This window comes from Palaemon carinicauda, chromosome 14 (assembly GCF_036898095.1).
Source record: "Palaemon carinicauda isolate YSFRI2023 chromosome 14, ASM3689809v2, whole genome shotgun sequence".
NCBI lineage: Eukaryota > Metazoa > Arthropoda > Malacostraca > Decapoda > Palaemonidae > Palaemon > Palaemon carinicauda.
Genome location: NC_090738.1, coordinates 42,775,051 through 42,794,946, shown reverse-complemented (window position 1 = coordinate 42,794,946; position 19,896 = coordinate 42,775,051). Strand labels below are relative to the sequence as shown.

At 45.3% G+C, this 19,896-nt stretch overlaps 1 protein-coding gene across 3 annotated transcripts in view; it reads right to left on the bottom strand.

The window, feature by feature from the left end:
• Nucleotides 1–19,896, bottom strand: part of tzn (tenzing norgay) — a 110,127-nt gene that overhangs the window by 32,167 nt on the left and 58,064 nt on the right. For all 3 annotated transcript variants that reach the window (XM_068387042.1, XM_068387045.1, XM_068387044.1), the window contains 2 exons: nucleotides 18,459–18,562; nucleotides 11,364–11,508 (listed from right to left, as the gene is read on the bottom strand). In XM_068387042.1, the coding sequence (XP_068243143.1) occupies nucleotides 11,364–11,508; nucleotides 18,459–18,562 (249 nt within the window). The remainder of the gene's footprint in view (nucleotides 1–11,363; nucleotides 11,509–18,458; nucleotides 18,563–19,896) is intronic.

The following is a 19,896-nucleotide window of genomic DNA, read 5'->3' as shown; positions in this document are numbered from 1 at the left end:
AAATTTTTCGTAAAGTGAGTCATAAAAATATTTGCATCTCATTTCGCAGCTTACAAATTTCGTAAGCAGAGTCTTTCGTGAGAAGAGGTATGACTGTGTGTGTGAGTGTGTGAGATATATATATATATATATATATATATATATATATATATATATATATATATATATATATATATATATATATATATATATATATATATATATATATATATATATATATACATATATATATATATATATATATATATATATATATATATATATATATATATATATATATATATATATATATATTAGGCTCATGCTATGTCGTCCTAATGGAAGGTTCCTTTAAGTAGCTTCCTAGGGTATATTTGACTACAGTAATATTCCCAGAGAATTCAACTTTAAGGTCTCCAGAATTCTAACTCCGGGCGCAAATATCCTTAAAGTTTCCTTTTAGGATATCGCAAAATATCAGGGGGATGTATTCTTGACCCGCCACATAGCAATCTGCACCCCGCATAGCGATATCGCTTCGAGGGGGAAAAGTGGCAAAATAAAAGAGGAGCCGTTATAAAGTTCTCCTTCCTACATTACTGTTTGAGTACTCAGATAGCGCCATAATCGTCGGCCATCTTTATTCCTTTTTCTGTAGCGGTTTAGCTCAGTGGTTTTCCCAGTGCTCTTTCGTTATCAGGATTTATCATGCAATCTCCAGCTTCTTCTGCCTCTGGAAAGTTGAGTATTTGATTCTTATGTTGTATAAATTTAGCTCTGGCCGTAAAGTAAGAATTAATTCGAATTAAACTATATTTTTTGGACCTGAGGCGACTTCGGCGCTGACGTTCGTAACGCATGAGTTATTTAGTTAACCAGAATGACTTTCCTGGTATAATAGCTTTAAATATATTTAGCTATGTAGTCTTCATTGCTAGGAATTAATTATATTATGCCGATAGTATTCACATTAGTTTCGGCGAATTAGGTAGCCAATCTTGTTTATGCTAGGCTTCCTAGCCTAGGCATTATAGTTTACTCTCTTGCATGATATTATAGGTGTTGCTGGTGATATTAAATTTAAATGAAGATAATAGGCAATTTATATATGTAAGATATATGGATTGCATAAAAAATTTCCTCTTCTAAGATAGCATACAAGAGAGCTTCGATGAGTTAAGTAGTCGATCTCACTGTCGGTAGGCTGGTAGGCTAGTAGCCTAGTGGCTTTAGTATACTTTCATACAATCTCCCCGGTTACCCTCATGTATAGGGTAATCCCTCCTTCCCTCTGAGTGTAGCCTATGGCTACAATCCTAGTTGGTCTTGCCTCAAATTGTTATTCTGGCAAGGTTAGGCTAGGGTTTTTCTGCCCCTTCACCTAGCTACTGTTGGTGAGCTTTGGGTTTGGGTCAGAACCTCAGAGTACTTGTCGTGTGCCGGCAGCTGATCGATAGGGTGAATGTACTCCCCTGTCGGATCTTGTTGGTTGGCATAGGAAGCCTTGCCTCCCTAGACTGCACTTGAAGGGGTCATGTGATCCCCTTCTCCCCGTGGTTTAGTCGACTAGTCCTGTGCACACAGACCCTAGGCTGAAGAATAGTGATTATTTTTCTGCCTAGGATGGCGCCGGCATTGGGACTCTGTTTCTCTATGATTAAAGGTGGCGGCTAGAAGATTGCCGGCCCCCCTTACTGTATTGGCAGACCCTAGGCTGGAAAATGTATTCTCCCTACGCCCAGGATGGCGCTGATACTGAAACAGAGTTTCCTTTAGGTGTGGTAGGGCCGACATGCCGCCGGCTCCTCTCACACCTTATACAGGACCCTTTCCCCTTCCCATTCTGTCATTTAGTGATGGTCTAGCCATCACATCCCTGTGGCCGTTGTCCTACAATCTCGCCGATTGCTGGCAGGTTGTAGGGCCGGCTTGGGCTTCTGCCTGAATAACCTAGTCATATAGCTTCCCTATCGGACATGAAGTTCCGGGATAGCTGTATCGGCAGGTCTAGCTGCTGGCAGGAGACCCATTTGCTCTAGAGCGTTCTTCAGTCCTCCCTTGGGCTGCCATCCACATCCTACGAACGGCAGATACCGGCATGGAGGTGGATGGGTGGAAGCTTGATTATTATATATTCGTCCCTTCCATTAGAACCCTCATTCAGGAGGAAGGAATGATACAGTGGCTAGTGCCGCCACTCTTACATCGCCCTTCACTCCTTGCTTTCTCTCTCTCTATTGGCTAGTGCCGCCAGCTACTAACCTAACTGGCGACTGCTGGCCACTAACCTTGCCAGCAAGATGCAGGCTAGACTTGTGGTCCGGCAGACGTTAATTCACTGTCACATCCGACTCTCTGAGTCGGGTACTCCAGCCACTACCCTGTCACATTGAATGCTGGCTGGGATAGTGTGCCGACAGCTGGTGACCCGTCGGTGTCCGGCAAGCCGCTGACAGTCCGGTGGGCCGCCGGCCATAAGAATAATCAATATTGTGCCAGTTGAATTGAGTCTTAGGTACTAGCCTTGCCGGCTGCATGCCGGCAGCAACTATGGTATATGAATATACAGTACCCAGTACATCTGTAGTATAGAGTATACTGCAGACAGAAAACTATGGTATATAAGTATACAGTAGTTAAATTTTCCAACATACTCGTGTGTCCAGGTGCAGTCTATTGTTGAGACCTTATAAGATTGGGAAAGGAATTCCCTTTTCTTTATACTGATAGTTGATCAGTTATTTTGACCCTCATTATTAACTCTTTTGGAAGTGGGTGTTATTTACACTACTCTATCCTTATAGGCTAGAATCTTCCATCGGGCCTCTCAAAGAGGATAACCTTAGAATTAATATTGAGGGAGGTCACAGCAATTGGCTGGGCGGGAAACACACGTACGTGTCTTTCCTATTTCATTTCTAGCTTACCTATCCTAAGCTATATGCAATAAAATAAAATGGAAATATTATCATAATATTTATTAGTTTATCTAGAGAGATAGGCTATGTTATACTCATTTTATTTTCCTCTCTTTACAGGAGGACCGTGTGAAATGCGATAGCGTTTTCTGTAATGTTCGTAGCAGGAACTTCTATGGCCATCTGGGGTGTAGGACACACTCCCGCTGCTCCATCACCAAGGGACCTTTCAAATACTGGGACCCACAGGTATGTACAGTATGTAAAGACCTGAGGCTTTTGAAAATCCCAAGACAGCAAAGTCAAGGGATGCAGCTCGGGACAAGCTGCGCAAATGGGTTTAAGGCTTCCAAAAGAATGCCACGGGGCCTTACCTCCCTAGTGAGTGCATGAGAGCCCTTCTTTTCCCCAAAGCATCTGCGGATGCTGTTATTCCTCAGCCTCACCCTGAGATCCCTTGTGTCCAGATATCCGTTGACACGGATGTCTCGGATGCGATGAAGGACATCCATCTAGATGATGAGAGTATGTCAGAGGTGTCAGAGGACACCGAAAAGGACCTTCTGGCAGAAGGTCAAGATGAGGAGTCAACAATGGCTCCAGAGACGGAAGAGGATGAAGTCGAAACAGTCTCTGTTTCGTCGGTTCCTGCCCCAGAACCTGTGCCCTCTACGTCCTCTGCTCCTCAACCTGAGAGGTCGGACGACACCCTGTCTGCCATCAAAGTGATGATGGAAATGTTCGAGAAGAAGAGCGAACAAAGGGAAGCTGCATTCAGGAAGGAGATTCTTCAGATTACAGCGTCCCGTGGGTCTCAACGTTAAGGATCTTCCCTCGTGTTCCGAGGTAAACCCATGGATCTTTATTTCAGAGAAGGTGGGAGCTGTCCTTATTGAGGACATCGAGTTCTGGCCCAGCTTTGAGTCCTATCCAGACTGCTTCGTTTGTCTAAGGACGGAACCGGTATCCAAGGAGGAGACAGAGCCTAAGGAGGTCAAAGTGCTTGACCATACGAAGGCTCAGGCTTTGCTAGACAGCCGCTTGAAGGAAGGGCTTCACCAATTCCAAGGTGCCGGCCCTGAACAAGAACATCCCTCTTTTCTTGCTCCAACAACTATGGCTTTCCCCTTTGCAGTAAAATAATTCAGGGCTGTGATTAAGGCAGCGGAAGTGGGGAAACCTTGCCCTACACTGGAGGAGTGTAGGCCCCTTTCCCTAGCCTTGCCAACGGATGACAAAGACTGGAAGGATATTCAACTTACCTTCTAAGTCGGGAAGTTAGAGGCTGATATTGCTGGACGTCAGTTCAGCGAAAACCTCCCCAAGTTGTCTGAGTTTCTCATACACAGGGAACAAGATACAAAGGAGAGGCTTGCTGCCTCTCTGTCCCTCCAGGTGTCCATGGAGGCAATGGCTAGTGAACAGAGAGCCCCAGATATGTTCATGGTCATGGCCAAGACACATTTGGCAACCCCAATGAAAGATTTCTACAACTTCGTTAGGGCAAGAAGGGCTTGTAGAGAGTTCGTGTTTGCCTCGGCAGCGGTCAAACACGAGTCTAGGAAGTTAATATCTTCCAATATCTGGGGGAAAGACCCATTTCCAAACAATTTGGTCAAAGAGATAGTCGACAAGGCCGCCACGGAGAATAGAAATCTTCTCCAGAAGTGGGGCATGTCAGCTAAGAGGAAGTCTTTTCCGGATGAGGGTCTCCAACCGAAGAGGAAGACAAAAGAGGCCAAGAGTGCCAACTCGCCCTGCTAGACAACAAGAACTTCCCGTGACTGCGGCGCCACAGATGGTGGCACAGCCCCAACCCACCTACCAAATGGTACCCCAGAAAGTGGTAACTCAGTCACCAGCCTTTACTCCTGCCTATGAGAAGCAGACCACTACTTTTCGCCCTAAAGGTAGGGGGCAGGTAGAGATTCCTCTAGACGTCCCTCGAGAGGAAGAGGGGGTAGGGGAGCACGCGGTTGAGGCGGCAAGCCCTCCGGAAACCAGAGGCAAGGAGATGCTTCCGGTAGGAGGAAGACTCCGACTATTCCGGGATCGTTGGACCTTCGATCCCTGGGCCCACAGCATAATCAAGAATGGATTAGGTTGGAGCTGGAAGACAGGTCCACCATCATTTCCTCAGTTCTTCCAACACTCCACCCCCGTTCTGGAAGAATATACACGAGAGCTCTTGAGCAAATGAGTGATAAAGAGGGTAAAGTCCATCAATTTCTTAGGAAGGCTGTTTTGTGTTCCCAAGAAGGACTCAGACAAACTCTGGATTTGTCACCAATCAACAAGTTTATCGAGAACGGCAAGTTGAAGATGCTGACCCTTCAACACATAAGGGCCCTGTTGCCCAAAAGGACACGTACACAGTCTCCATAGACATGGCAGATGCCTATTGGCACATTCCGATCAATCGCCAACTCTCCTCCTACAAAAAAGAAAGTACGCTTTCACAGCCATGCCCTTTGGACTAAACATAGCCCCAAGGATCTTCACGAAGCTTGCAGAAGCAGTGCTTCAACAACTCACCTACAGGGTGTCCAGGTGGTATCCTATCTGGACGATTGGCTGGTATGGGCAGCATCCCAAGCGAAATGCATGCAAGTATCCAAGAAAGTGATCCAGTTCCTGGAACATCTAGGATTCAAGATCAACACCAAAAAGTCACGAATATCTCAAGCTCAGAAATTCCAATGGCTAGGCATACATTGGGACTAACAGACTCATCGTCTCTCCATTTCATTAAAGAAGAGGAGAGAGATAGCGGGATCTGTCAGGAGACTTCTAAAATCCGACAGGATTTCAAGACGCCAACAGGAGCGAGTGCTGGGCTCCCTCCAGTTTGCATCAGTGACAGACCCAGTGCTAAGAGCATAGCTAAAAGATGCATCAGGAGTCTGGAGAAGATACGCATCAAACATTCGAAGAGATCTAAGAAGACCACTACCGATTCGGCTATGATCACTTCTCAAGCCATGGTCGGAGGCCAGAAAGTTCAAGAGGTCAACACCTCTACAACCGCCTCCACCCTCAGTCGTCATCCACACGGATGCATCATTGGAAGGATGGGGAGGTCACTCTCATCAATGCAGAGCTCAAGGAACTTGGTCCCCTATATTCAAGACCTTTCATATAAACATTTTGGAGGCCATGGCAGTCTTCCTCACACTGAAGAAATTATCCCCTTGTCCTTCAGTCCACATAAGACTGATTCTGGACAGCGAGGTGGTAATGAGATGTCTGAATCGTCAAGGCTCGAGATTGCCTCAACTCAACCAAGTGATGTTGGCCATCTTCCGGTTGACGGAAAAGAAGAGATGGCACTTGTCAGCAGTTCACCTTCTGGGGTTCCGCAATGTGACAGCGGACGCTCTATCCAGGATAGTTCCGATAGAGTCAGAATGGTCCCTAGATGCAAGATCATTCTCCTTCATCTTACATCAAGTCCCAGAACTGCAGATCGACCTCTTCACAACGAGCGACAAAAAGAAACTTCCTCGATACATGGGTGGACGCTATGTCCCTAGACTGGAACAAATGGACCAGGGTTTACCTGTTCCCTCCACCCAACCTGCTGATGAAGGGCCTCAACAAGCTGAGATCTTTTCATGGAACAGCAGCCCTAGTGGCTCCCAAGTGGCCCCGGAGCAACTGGTTCCCCTTAATTTTGGAATTACAGCCGAGGCTGATCCCTCGGCCGGACCCAGTTCTGTCTCAACAAGTACAGAAGTCGACTGTCTTCGCTTCATTACAGAAAACCTGAGACCTTCATCTCATGATTTTCTCTCCCTAGCAGTAAAGAAAAGGTTCGGGATCTCGAAAGAAAGTATAGACTTCTTAGAGGAATACAGTATAAGTCAAAATCTACCAAAAGGCAATATGAGTCATCTAGGAAGAAATGGGTGGCCTTTGTCAAGGCAAGAAATCCAAAGGAAATCTCGATGGATTTCTGTTTGTCTTTCTTTATTCACCTTCATGAACAAGGTTTAGCAGCCAACACGATAACTACGTCTAAATCTGCCTTGACAAGACCTTTTCTTTATGCTTTCCAGGTAGACTTGTCTAACGAGATTTTTAACAAAATCCCTAAGGCCTGTGCCAGGCTCAGGCCTGCAGCACCTCGAAGGCCCATCTCATGGTCTTTGGATAAGGTACTACATTTTGCTTCAAGTTTGGACAACGATGCTTGCTCTTTGAAAGATTTGACTCAAAAAGCTATATTCTTGTTTGCTCTAGCCTCAGGAGCTAGAGTTAGTGAGACAGTGGCCTTATCTAGGGAGGAGGCCATATCCAGTTTGCTGAAACGGGAGAGCTAAATCTCTTTCCCGACCCAACGTTTTTCGCCAAGAATGAGCTACCCAGTAAGAGGTAGGGTCCCTGGAGAATCTACCCTCTGAAAGAAGATGTCTCGCTGTGTCCAGTGGAGAGTCTAAAGGTCTATCTTCGCAGAACTTCAGACTTCAGGGGAGGACAGCTCTTTAAAGCAGAAACATCGGGCTCAAACTTATCCCTGAAACAACTAAGGGCGAAGATCACCTACTTTATTCGCAGAGCAGATTCTGACAGTACACCCGCAGGTCATGATCCTAGGAAAATTGCTTCTTCATTAAATTTTCTCCAGCTTATGGATTTCGAGTGCCTTCGCTCATTCGCTGGATGGAAGTCATCCAGGGTGTTTTTCAAACACTATCCGAAGTAAGTGCAAGAACTAAAACGATTTATGGTAGCAGCAGGTAATGTGCTAAAACCTGTCGCTTAGTGCTGCGAGGAACAATGAATTATGTGGGACTGTAATTCTAAAGGGTGTACATGTTGGCACTTTATAGTGCAACATGGTAAGTGAAATGTCATCATGGTGACATTATGGACTGTTCCAGTGTACAAAGGTGATGAAACATAGACTGAACACTAAGTGCCATGTGTTTTTTACACAAGTGTAAATAGAAAGACTTCTCAGAAAGACATTAAAATTTACTAAAATTTTCATGTGAAGTGGCAAAGTTTTTGTTTACAGGTAAAACAAGCATTTCTGATTTATTTGGTGTTGTCTATGTTATTGAATTTTATTTCACTTGCAGTTTTATGTTATTACAAATGTATGCTGAATTTTATTTATGCTTGACAATAAATGATTAATTGTTTTGTGCGTCTTATTTCGCCCTGAACATTTTAATAAAGCTATGTGTGGGCATTCATTTCAATCCTTTTATTCTGCATAATTTTATCGAGCAAAGGTAGTAACTTTGTTCCTATGTGTATACAAACCTTTCTAGATAGAAGTAACTTGTTTCAATACTAGATACGAACTTCTGTTGCGGTATACAACTGGACTGCTATACCTCAGATGCTATGGTGGCTGACATGAACCTAGGTTCATATCATAAATACAAACTTTGGCTAAAGACATACAATGAGACCTGCATGTCCTTTATTGAATGCTAGGTGGGTCATATGAAATATGCAACCTCGAGACTTTTTCCCAGAGTCTAGTTCGACTCTTCCCTGTAGGGGGCAGGAAGCACTAACATAGTATATGATTAAAAGAAATGACATATAACAGTAATGTCATAGGTCTCTTAGGTCTAAATGACCAAGGAAATATTGTTTTGAGGTCTAAGGCACAACTGGGAAATCCACGGATACATTAATGCTCTGGTAAACTTCCATCGAAACAACATGGCCTGAGCCCAAAAAACGGATTTTGAGCGAGATAGCCATGTCGTCCTGTTGGATCCGCCCTCCTTTCTATGAAAGGCCTTGGCAGGATCCCTCCCGATAATACTGTATCTATAAGTACCGGCTTAACGCTACAAGGAATAAAGATGGCCAACGATTATGGCGCCATCTGAGTACTCAAACAGTAACGGAGGAAGGAGAACTTTATAACGGCTCTTCTTTTATTTTGCCACTTTTCCCCCTCGAAGCGTAAACGCTATGCGGGGTGCAGATTGCTATGTGGCGTGTCAAGAATACGTCCCCTGATATTTTGCGATATCTTAAAAGGAAACTTTAAGGATATTCGTGCCAGGAGTTAGAATTCTGGAGACCTTAAAGTTAAATTCCCTGGGAAAATCACTGTAGTCAAATATACCCTAGGAAGCTACTTAAAGGAGCCTTCCCTCAAGACGACATGGCTATCTCACCCAAAAATAAATTTTTTGCTTCGCTCAAAATCCGTTATATATACAAATATATATATATATACACACACACAAATGGATTTAATGTACATTATGTGACTTGACTTTTATTGTAAGGCCTTTAATTGGTTCTTTACAGTCATGTATTGACTTTATCTGCACACATTATATATTTAAAAAACTTTTTATTTAACTTACAGAGAGTAACTACTTTATATCTAGTCAACAACTGGATAAATTAATAAATCTTAAGTCATACAAAATCCTTCCAAGGATATAACAATCATATAGACTGTTATATACTGTAAGGATTATACAGCATTGGATTTCCTATACTAAAGGATTATGGCAAGTGGTGTGTCTTTTATACACTGCTTACTTTAGCTGAGCTATAAATTCCAATGTAAAGATCAGTCAGAATTATTTCAGTTTCTATTTTTTTTGACTGGTTTTAAAATATCAAGCTCATCTTTCTGAGAAATCAACTAATTATTCTTGATGGTGGGTTTCAGCTAGATAAATAACCATACTCCGATATAGCTTTGTTTAATTTGGTCAGTTCACTTTAGGCTGTTTATCATAAGCATCTCAATTTCACCACATTCCAGAATTTATACCATTTTCATATAATTTATGAAATACAAACTTGCCTCAGTGCTTTATGAAGAAATTCTTTAAAAATATATCTACCAGTACCAATAATGATTCTGAAGTCAATGAAAATCATGCAGTTTTTAGCATTCTGACAATTCTAAGGTCTATTTGGAGGTGATACTGTTGACGACTCTATTAAGGTAAAACTGCAGACAACTCTACTGATAAAAAAATACTGCTAGGTAACGACAGCACTTACTTGATTACATGAAACTAGATGTAACTGCAGCAAACATTACCCATTAGGAATTTACAGCAGTCAGTGAAAATGCCATAATTTGAAACTTGAAATTTATTAAGCTCAATTATGCATTGTTTAGGATGAAATGGGATTTTTAAACAAATTTCTATTAAGACCTGTATCAAAAATTGGTTAATTTACATTATAGGATGACAGAGTTGTATCTCTGGAATAATTTAAGGATTAATTTGCTACCCAAAAATTTCTCTTAGCTCTACTGTGCTACAGAAATGATAGTTAATAATTAGCTATAAATCACTGCTAGCTCTTCTACATAAATAATGCCAAATGATATCTCCAGTTTGTTAGCTCTGCTGTGGCAATAATGGTTAAGGATTTTAGTAACTAGAGTACTTATATAAGAATATTTACTGTTACATAAAATGATGGTTAATTATAGTTTACAAAAAAATTCTATGAACAAGCACCACCTAAACTTGCTGGTAATTTTCTGGTAACCTTGTGCTTTCTGTAAATCTCTAACAAAGTTAATATTGAGAAAAAAGTGGTTTTCACTAATGATTTATCAAAATAAAAAAGTAGATTTTAAGTTTATAATGTTATGAATATGATTTATAATTTTCAAGGTTTTGTCTAATTCTGACTCATTTATCCATAGTATATGAAAAATATATATATTCTTTTTAAAAGAACATTAGTCATTCAATTACAAACCCAACCTGTATGAAACATTTTATCTGATTTTAAGATATTTAATTTTTAAACTTAAGTATGAAATATTTTATAAGATTTGAAGATACTTTATTTCTAACCTTAAATGTATTAACCTGCTTAGCCACATCCACCTGAGGTCAATATTCTCAGGTGAACAACAATTTATGTATTGATTTAGTTACGGCCTCATCTTCTGTTCGACTTACTAATCTTTAGATATGCTTTATTGCAATTAAGACTGCACTTTATACTAATTGTTCTGCATAAATATAATACTTATTTTCTATAGCTTTTAAGCTAAAGTACAATAGTAATAAAGATAATAGAATAAATCTTGGATTAATGCCGCATATTGAACTATTTAGTTTACTTTCAACTTGTACAAATTTTAATACACACTTACGAGTCTAAAAAGGAAAAAATCCTAGATTCTAAATCACATTGTATTTGAATTGGCTGCATATGCAGTAAAGAATATGTAAAAAATATTTTTGCCTAACAAATAAAGCCATTAGGATATTCATTGTGACTTAACTAAGAGAAGACTACACATATAATCAGTTAAAATGGTAAATGACCAGGCTTACTTAGAACACTTTTTATCAACCATAGCACACCAATGAATGCTACAAATACTGTATAATCATGGTTATAAAAATGGTTGTAAAGAAAATTCCAGAACAGGCCTACTTAAATACCGTTTTATCAACAGCAACATATCAAATAATAATTCCTCAATCAGAAACTCACCTATTGTAGAAGGAACGGACGGTAGTCCTTTTTCTCTCTGGTCCTTCACCCAATCAAGCTTTTCCTGGATGTCCACATTGTCTGGTTCGATATGACTACCAAATCTTAGGTTTTGCATTGCATACTCATGACCACAGTAAACAAGCTGTAAAAAAAATTATTATTTAATGGAACAGCTTTCAATAATTGTATGATTATCACAAATTTTAAGTAATTTGTATTTTTCCTAACAGTATTTACCTCGAACTACTTTCTTAGGAGTATCTGGGATCTCCTCCCAACCGACCAGAATTTTGTGTAGTTTACCCTACTCCCATTTTCTATGCGGGGTAACCTCTGGCGGAGTGATACGCGCCATGAGGCGACCCGGGGTCGGAGAGCATGCTTGCTCAGGTCTCGATCTCCAGTAAGTTTTTGACAGATAGGTTTCTACTAAGTCCTGTAAGGCACTCGGGGTAGGATGGGTGGGCCATAACCCGAAAGTAGTTCGAGGTAAGTACTGTTAGGAAAAATACAAATTACTTAAAATTTGTGATTTGTTCCAACACGGAGTACTTACCTCAATCTACTTTCTTAGGAGACTTATACCTTAGGAGGTGGGAGTGACCCTCAGGACCCAGAGACCGTAATGAGGAGAGGAAAAAAAGGGAACCTAGATAGGAGGCTAGGTTCTGATGACCCCCAAAGGAAAACACGAGAAATAGGGAAAACTACCCAAAAAACTATCTTAGTGTCTAAGTAACTCACCTCTGTAAAAAATCCTTGGAGACGTATTCTTTCACTGACGGTGTATCCCATGGCAGTTAAAGGATTTTAGGGTCATTTCAGGGAAGGTAAAAGGGAAAAAGAGGAGTAAGGAAGGAACCTGTGTCTCTTGGACTTACTGCCCGTGGTTTTCCCCGGGGCTACACCTTTAAATCGTTTGGAGCGCGGAAGTGACGGGACCGAGAGAGAAACCGTCCAGGGACCTCCTCGAACAATCCTTCCAGTAGTGAGCTGTGAAGGTTGACTGACTAGACCATGTACCTGCCCTCAGGATTTGGCCCACTGCCATGTTCTTCTCAAAGGCCAACGAAGTACTTAGCCCTCTAATGTCGTGGGGTCTAGGCTTACCCGGAAGAGGAACCCCTGCACTACTGTAGCTCTCATGATCACCTGCCGTAGCCAGAAGGAGATCGTATTCTTGGAGACTGGCTTCTTTACTAGTCACGAGGAGACAAACAGACTCTTGATTTCGGGTCGAAGTCTGGCTGTCCTCTCCAAGTACTTCTGTACCACCCTGACAGGGCACAGAAGCAAGGCCCTCGGGTTGTCCGAACGAGGGATTGCCGGCACTGAGAATCCTTCAAACTTGGGATCCCAAACTGCTGGATTCTGAGTCTTGGCCACAAAGGATGGTACGAACCTGAAGGTAGCTTCACGCCAGCCCTTCGAGTGTGATACCTCGTACGACAGTCCATGAATCTCCCCTACCCGTTTTGCTAATGCCAGCGCTAAAAGAAAAACTGTCTTGAGGGTGAGCTCTCTGTCCAAGTGTCCTTTAGGGGTTCGAAGGGAGGTTCTAACAGCATCTTCAGGACTCTAGCCACGTCCCACTAGGGCACCCTAACGGCCAGAGAGGGGCACGATTGCTCGAAACTCTTGATGAGCATCGAGATATGTCTGGAGGTACCCAGGTCGACGCCCTTCAGGAGGAAGACTTGGCCCAGGGCAGCCCGGACACCTTTGATGGCTGGGATGGACATGTTTACCTCGTCCCTGAGATAGACCAGGAGGTCCGCTATCTCCGGGATGGAGACCTGCAACGGCTTGATGTTCTTCGAGACGCTCCACTTAGTGAAGGTAGCCCATTTTGCCTGGTATACTGTGGCTGACGAACGTCTCAGGTACCCTGACATCCTAGTTGCCGTCTTCGACGAATAACCTTCTCTCCTCAGGAGGCGCTCGATAACCTCCACGCGTGAAGGCAGAGGGACCGAGGGTTTTCGTGGAACCTTTGAAAGTGCGGTTGCCGGAGAAGGTCTGGTCTGTCCGCAAGGGGCCAAGGTGGAAGGCGCGCCAGTTCCTTTAGATCCGCGAACCACTCTTTCTACGGCCACCAGGGCGCTACCAAAGTCATCCACAGGATGTCCGCTCGCCTCACCCTGTTGAGGACTTGCCTGAGCACCCCGAAGGGAGGGAATGCATAAACGTCGAGGTTGTCCCAAGGGTGTTGGAAGGCGTCCTCGAACGCCGCCTCCAGATCTGGCACAGGAAAACAAAACACGGGGAGCTGTGCGTTCAGTCTCGTGGCGAAGAGGTCTATCACTGGCGAGCCCCACTTCTGAATGAGAGTCTTGGCCACTTCCGGGTGCAAGGACCACTCGGACCCTACCACTTGACCCATTCTGCTGAGGCCATCGGCCAGGACGTTTCTCTTCCCTGGAATGAATCTGGCTGAGATCTTGATCTGCTCTACTTGGGCCCATTCCAGTAACTCCATCGTGAGGTCGCACAGCTCCTTCGATTTCAGTCCTCCTTGCTTCTTTATGTAGGCCACCACCATGGCGTTGTCGCACATCAGCGCCACAGTGTTTCCCTGGAGCCGATGGACAAACTCTAGGCACGCTCTTCACACTTCCATCATTTCTAGCACGTTTATGTGCAGGTTCTTCTCCTTGGCTAACCATCTTCCTCTTGCTGTTCTGTCGAGGAGATGAGCACCCCAACCCTTCTTGGATGCGTCCGTGAACAGAAGCATCTCCGGAGGGTCGGCTGCGAAGGGCATTCCTTTGAGGGTGTTCGATCTGTAGTGCCACCACTCTAGGACTTCCTTCGTCTCCGGGGACATCGGGACCACCTTGTGCGGGGAGTCTCTCTGGTTCCAGATCTCCTTCAGGTTCCATTGTACTCCCCTGAGTTTGAGCCTCCCCTGGGGGACTAGCTTCTCTAACGACACGAGGTGGCCTATCAGTCTTTGCCAGTCCTTGGCTCTCCTGGGCTGGTCCGACAGGAAGGGCCGGAGGATCTGGTCCAAGTTGTCCAGTCTCTCCGCGGAAGGGAAGGCTCTCGCCAACCGGAGTCCAGGACCATTCTGAGGTAGTTCATCCTGGTGGAGGGTATCAGTTGGGACTTCTCCAGGTTGATGATGATACCCAGGACGTTGCAGAACTGCAGGAGCTTCGCGCCTTGCTCCCTCAGTACTTCACCTGAGGCTGAAAGCAACAACCAGTCGTCCAGGTACCGAATCAGGTGGATGCCCTGTTCATGTGCCCAGGCTGCGACTGTTGCGAAGACCTGAGGGGCTGTGAACAGACCGAAGCAGAGGGTCTTGAACTGCAACGTTTGGGTACCCCATTTTACCCTTAGGTACTTCCTGCTGGAGGGGTGAACAGGGATTTGGAAGTATGCATCCTTGAGGTCTATGGACATCATGAAGTCCCCCTCCCTCAAGGCCGCTAGGATCGATTTCGGAGTGTCAATCTTGAAGTCGGTCTTGCACACGAACCTGTTGAGGGCTGAGAGGTCTATGACTGGTCTCCAGCCCCCTGTCGCTTTCTCCACCCGGAAGAGTCTGGTATAGAACCCTGGACCCGGGTTCTTGACTGGTTCTATTGCCCCTTTCGCCAGCATCGCAGAGACCTCTTCTTGTAGGGCCGTCCTTCTCAAGGGCAACCTGTACCCTTCTTTCAGAACTGCTACGGTCCACGGATCTGCTCTGTGGTCTCGCCATGCTTGCCAAGAACGTTTGAGGCATCCTCCCACCTGAGGCTTCGGCAGGAGTAGGGGGCCTCTCTCCCTACCTCCTTCGAGAGGCGCGGCCTGAACGACCTCTTCTGGCGGCCGAATAAGAAGGCCTGAAGGCTGACTGCACAGCAGGCGTTCCTCTACGGGGGGGCTACAAAGTCTGAGGCCAGGCCGTAGTAGGGGCATCTCTCCTGGGCTGGCTAGGTGAGGCGCGAGAAGGGAGAGAGACGTCGGAGGGTGTCCTTATATGGGCAGGTCTTCTCGCTGGAGGGGGTCTGGGTTCTCCCGCATCTTTTAGCTTCCTGACCCTCTCTACCGTCTCCTCCACTGCCTTCAGGGGGAACAATGAGTCGTCCCACAGGGGTAGGCTCCTCAGGGACCTCGCTTCTCTGTCCGGGAGCCTCCTGACGAGCTTGTTGAGCACAGTGTCCCTCTTCCGCAGTATCCAATTGGCAGCCTGAGCGATGGACTGGTAAGAGAGGAACTTTAGGGCCTTACCTCCCGAGCTAATCAGCTCCTTCAGCAAGGCCTGGTTCTCCGGGACTGCGAGATCGTGCGAGGACTGAAACCCCACCAGCATGGAGGCCCACCAATCTAGCCACGATGATACGTGTACCAGGTCCTTGGCTAGTTCCTCCATCATGGAAGTTTCCAAAGGGGAGAAACAAACTGGGGCAGTGGTAGCCCTCTCTTCTTCTGCTCCTTGTCCCAGGATGGCGACTGCTGGCTCCACCGTACACGGACCCGCGCGGTGTCCTTCGGGAAGATAGAAACGGCTCTGGGTCTTTAGGCCCTGGAGAAGTTTGGAGGCGCTCTGGCTCTTAGGAGCTTCCGCGTGGTTGGCCACGATCCTGTTAACGTGAGCCATACCCAGCCTAACATCCCTAGCCAAAGGAAGGGCTAGTGAGGGCCTCTGTTGCACAGGTGCATCCACCAGCCTGCTGAGGCTCGAGAGCCAGACATCGTCAGTGGAGGGCTCAGGTTTGTCCAGCCTGTGGTGATGCCTAATGAGGCCTATCACTCTCCTGTAGGCCGTAACTTCCGCTGCCGAACCTTCTACGCCGTCATCTATATTCTCCGTCGGACGCTCCCCTGCTTGTGACGGAGGACCTCCGACGGAGGGAGCCGCACGGAGAGGAGGCATCTTCCTGGAGCCGTCCAGTCTCGGTGGTTCAGGGTGTAGCACGGGCATCGCTGCTGGGACGGAGGCCTCCGTCCTGGACTTATCTCTGCTTACGGAGGTCCAAGGGTTTGCGGGCTTACTCGTAGAAGGAAGGTGTCTCTCTCGTTCCGGTTGACTCGTTGTTGATTTGGAGGCCGGGACGCGGCTGCCAGACCAAAGGGGCGACTCTCTCCGCTGGGCAGATGGAGTCGGAACCTTCACGGACTTATGCCTGTTCCTTGGGGCTTGAAGAGACGACTCCCTCCGTCGATCGTACCTGCTGCTGGGGACATACCTCACTGGCGAGCGAGCCCTTGGGAGCCAGCCCGAGGTGCCCGGGACTGCTGACGCTTCCAGGAGTTGGCTACGTGGGATGACGACCCGCACCCATTCTTCCCCCGGGGAGTCGCTTCTCCTATACTTCCTCCTGGGGGATCTAGAGTGCCTCCCCACGTGGCGTGATCTGGAATGGGATCGTGAGAGTGACAGTCTCCTGCGGGGCCTATCTCGCCGTCTTCTAAGGTCCCTCGGGGCTCCGTCTTTCGAGGAGTAGGAGTAGGCCTCGACCAAGGAGCCTGAAGACTTGTAGGACCTAACTGAAGGGCCTGAATCGCGCCACGTTGCTGGAGGGTCCACGCGTCTCTCGGTTGGCGACGAAGGCTCCAGGAAGACGGACGGGAACGTAGCTGAAGGTGCTAAAGGGGAGCGGGGGAGCTCCTCGCTGGGGAACCAGGTCTTGAACTCCTCTTCCATCCTCAAGGGTGATCTGAAGGGCGTCTTCGGAGGCGCCCACACGAGGGAGTCTGACGGCGGCGAGTCTTCCTTCTCGGCGGCACCCTCGGCTGCGGACGTACCTGAAACACATGCCCAAGAGGCAGGAGAAGAGGCTGCAGCAGTTTTTCCCCACATAGGATCGTCCGACGAGACGGGCCCTGCTTGCACCAGGGCTCCGTCCCCCCAACACACTCCCGTCCCTCCCTCAGGACCCTCACTTGCCTGGATCGACGACACAACCCCACTATCTGGTAAATCAGACTCCTGGGGAAGGGCCACAGGCCTCTTTCCCGCAACTGACTTACCTCGTCCCCTACTCTGGGTAGGGGAAGGCGGCAGAGAGACGCTGTCCGAAGAGGCGCCGGGCGAAGCAAGAGGCGAAGAGATGCTCGGTTTCCTAGGCGATCTCCTAGAAAACTTCTTTTTCTTGGTGCCGTAGCGCATCCATTACACCTCGTTCCAGGACTCGCACTCCAGACACGTGGCTGTAGGGGAACACACACTGCCCCTACACGAAGAACACAAGGAGTGCGGGTCAACTTCAGGCTTTGGGAGGAAGGCGCCACACGATTTTCCGGCCATAGGCCCAGGGCAACGATGGGGATGCTCCATTACGCACTAGTAAGGCACCGCGAGACACAGGAACACAGAGTAGAAAGGTTAAGGAAGAGCACAAAGGGACCACGTGGGAACTGCGTAGGACACAAAGGGTCGCACTGGGTAAGGAGAGCGCGTTGGGATGTTATCGCGACGCGACCAGAAACTTAATGGAGATCGAGACCTGAGCAAGCATGCTCTCCGACCCCGGGTCGCCTCATGGCGCGTATCACTCCGCAAGAGGTTACCCCTCATAGAAAACGGGAGTAGGGTAAACTACACAAAATTCTGGTCGGTTGGGAGGAAATCCCAGATACTCCTAAGAAAGTAGTTCAAGGTAAGTACTTCGTGTTGGAACAAACCAGTATTTATCAAATTTGGCAGATATTGGGACCATGTAAACCTTTGTGGTAATGAAAAAAATTGTCAAGGAAATGTTACTGATACAACTAAAAAAGTCCTCCTGATTAATGTAGAGCACAACTAATAATTATCCTACTAAAGTAAATTTATATTGAATAACCTAACTCTTAGTTCTCTTACTATGCTACAAAACATAGCATTCAAGTAATTTACTGTTATGAACAGTACTATTTCTAATGTTTCTTTGTTTGGGTGTTCATGAGCATCTACAAAACCACTAACATGTATCTTTGGTACAATCAAAGTGAAATACTTTGCACTACTTCTGAATCTGGTAATTTGACTCAACAATTAAGTTACACTATTTTGTAACAATAATATAACCATCAAACATACTGTACTGTACTTATCAGTAGAAAGATTAAAGTTTAATATGCCCAAAGTTAGCTTACTTTCCTGTTTGGGAAACTTACTGTGTGATCTGGAAGAGACCCAAGGACCTCAATAAGAGCTCTGTGCATTTCAACAGCATTTCCCTCAAAGAATTTCCCACATCCTCCAAGAAATAGTGTGTCACCTGCAAAAGATAATTCTGACTTTGAGGGGTTGTTTTCTTTCTTTCAAACATCAAGAAATTTAAAGAAAAATTGAAACAATTATGAGATGCTATCAATAATAGTATCTCTCCATGGTAATTAAATAACAAACTAGGTTACCATGTAGAAATGCCTGGCTATGTCTCACTGTTTAGCAGCTTTGGGAATCATATTTCTTTATGGACTGGTCCTGCTACTCTGAGACTCAACCATTCAATTTTGACAGCATAGCTTCAGTTTTTCCTTCCATAGATTCTGAGCTGTAAAGCAAGGGAATATTTTTCAAAGGTCCTAAGTTAATACAGTAGTAGGGAAGTTAACCAGCTAATTCATATCCTACCCTGCAATAAAAATGCTTTCCCCTCTAACACATGGTAAACACTACAATATTCAATTTGGATATCAAAATCTTCACTCTAATCTCACTATCCAGTCCTCAAATGTACAAAATCGATATACCTTGAGCCATTTATTGGTTTCAGAAACAGTCATCTATTAATCTAAGTGATAACATCCCAAGTATATGCAATGGAGGATCTTAAGAGTCATGGGTTAGTGTGTGATGTAACTGAATAAGATATAGAAAGCTTCTTTTGTGAAGGTGTTATCCCAACTAATATCCTTACTACTTCAGCCATCTTTCTGCCAAATAGAGCCTCAAGTCTAGTAGAGCAACGGGTTGTGACATTGTATTCTTATAATACAAACTACTTCCCTACACCTAAGCCACGATTCTTTAACTTTATGAATCTTCAAACTTAGAAACTCAGCTTCTTTGAATTTAACTTGATTCATCTTTAATGCTTTGAGAATAAATTCTTTGGGAGAGTCTTGCAAAAACCTTGAGACTCAGTGGTCTTAGTAAACTATTTTACTCCCAATATTTTTCACTTCAATTGCATGTAGAACTATATCCAATAGTGAGTTAAGAAAGAAAAGTACAAAACTGGTAATTCTTAAGACAAGTAAAGAATTCATTGGACCTCAGAAAAGGTCTGGATGGGGAAAACTCACTGGTATGTTTGTACAACCTGCTAAGGTAACTGCTTAAGGACTGTGAGGACTGTGTAAGTAGGCCTACAGTAAGACCTTGATAAGTCGGACACCTAACTAAGTTGGTATGAAGCTGACTATTTAACAATTTTTCATTACAATTTCTGCTTTGCAGAACTACAATTATCTTTTTATTGCAATTTCTGTACAACATAAGTACAATTATCTCTAGCTTCAGTCTCATACAGAATGCCGTAACTATTTTTACGTGTGAGAGGACCCATGACTTTTGAGACACTCGTGCATCAACAAATACAGCACG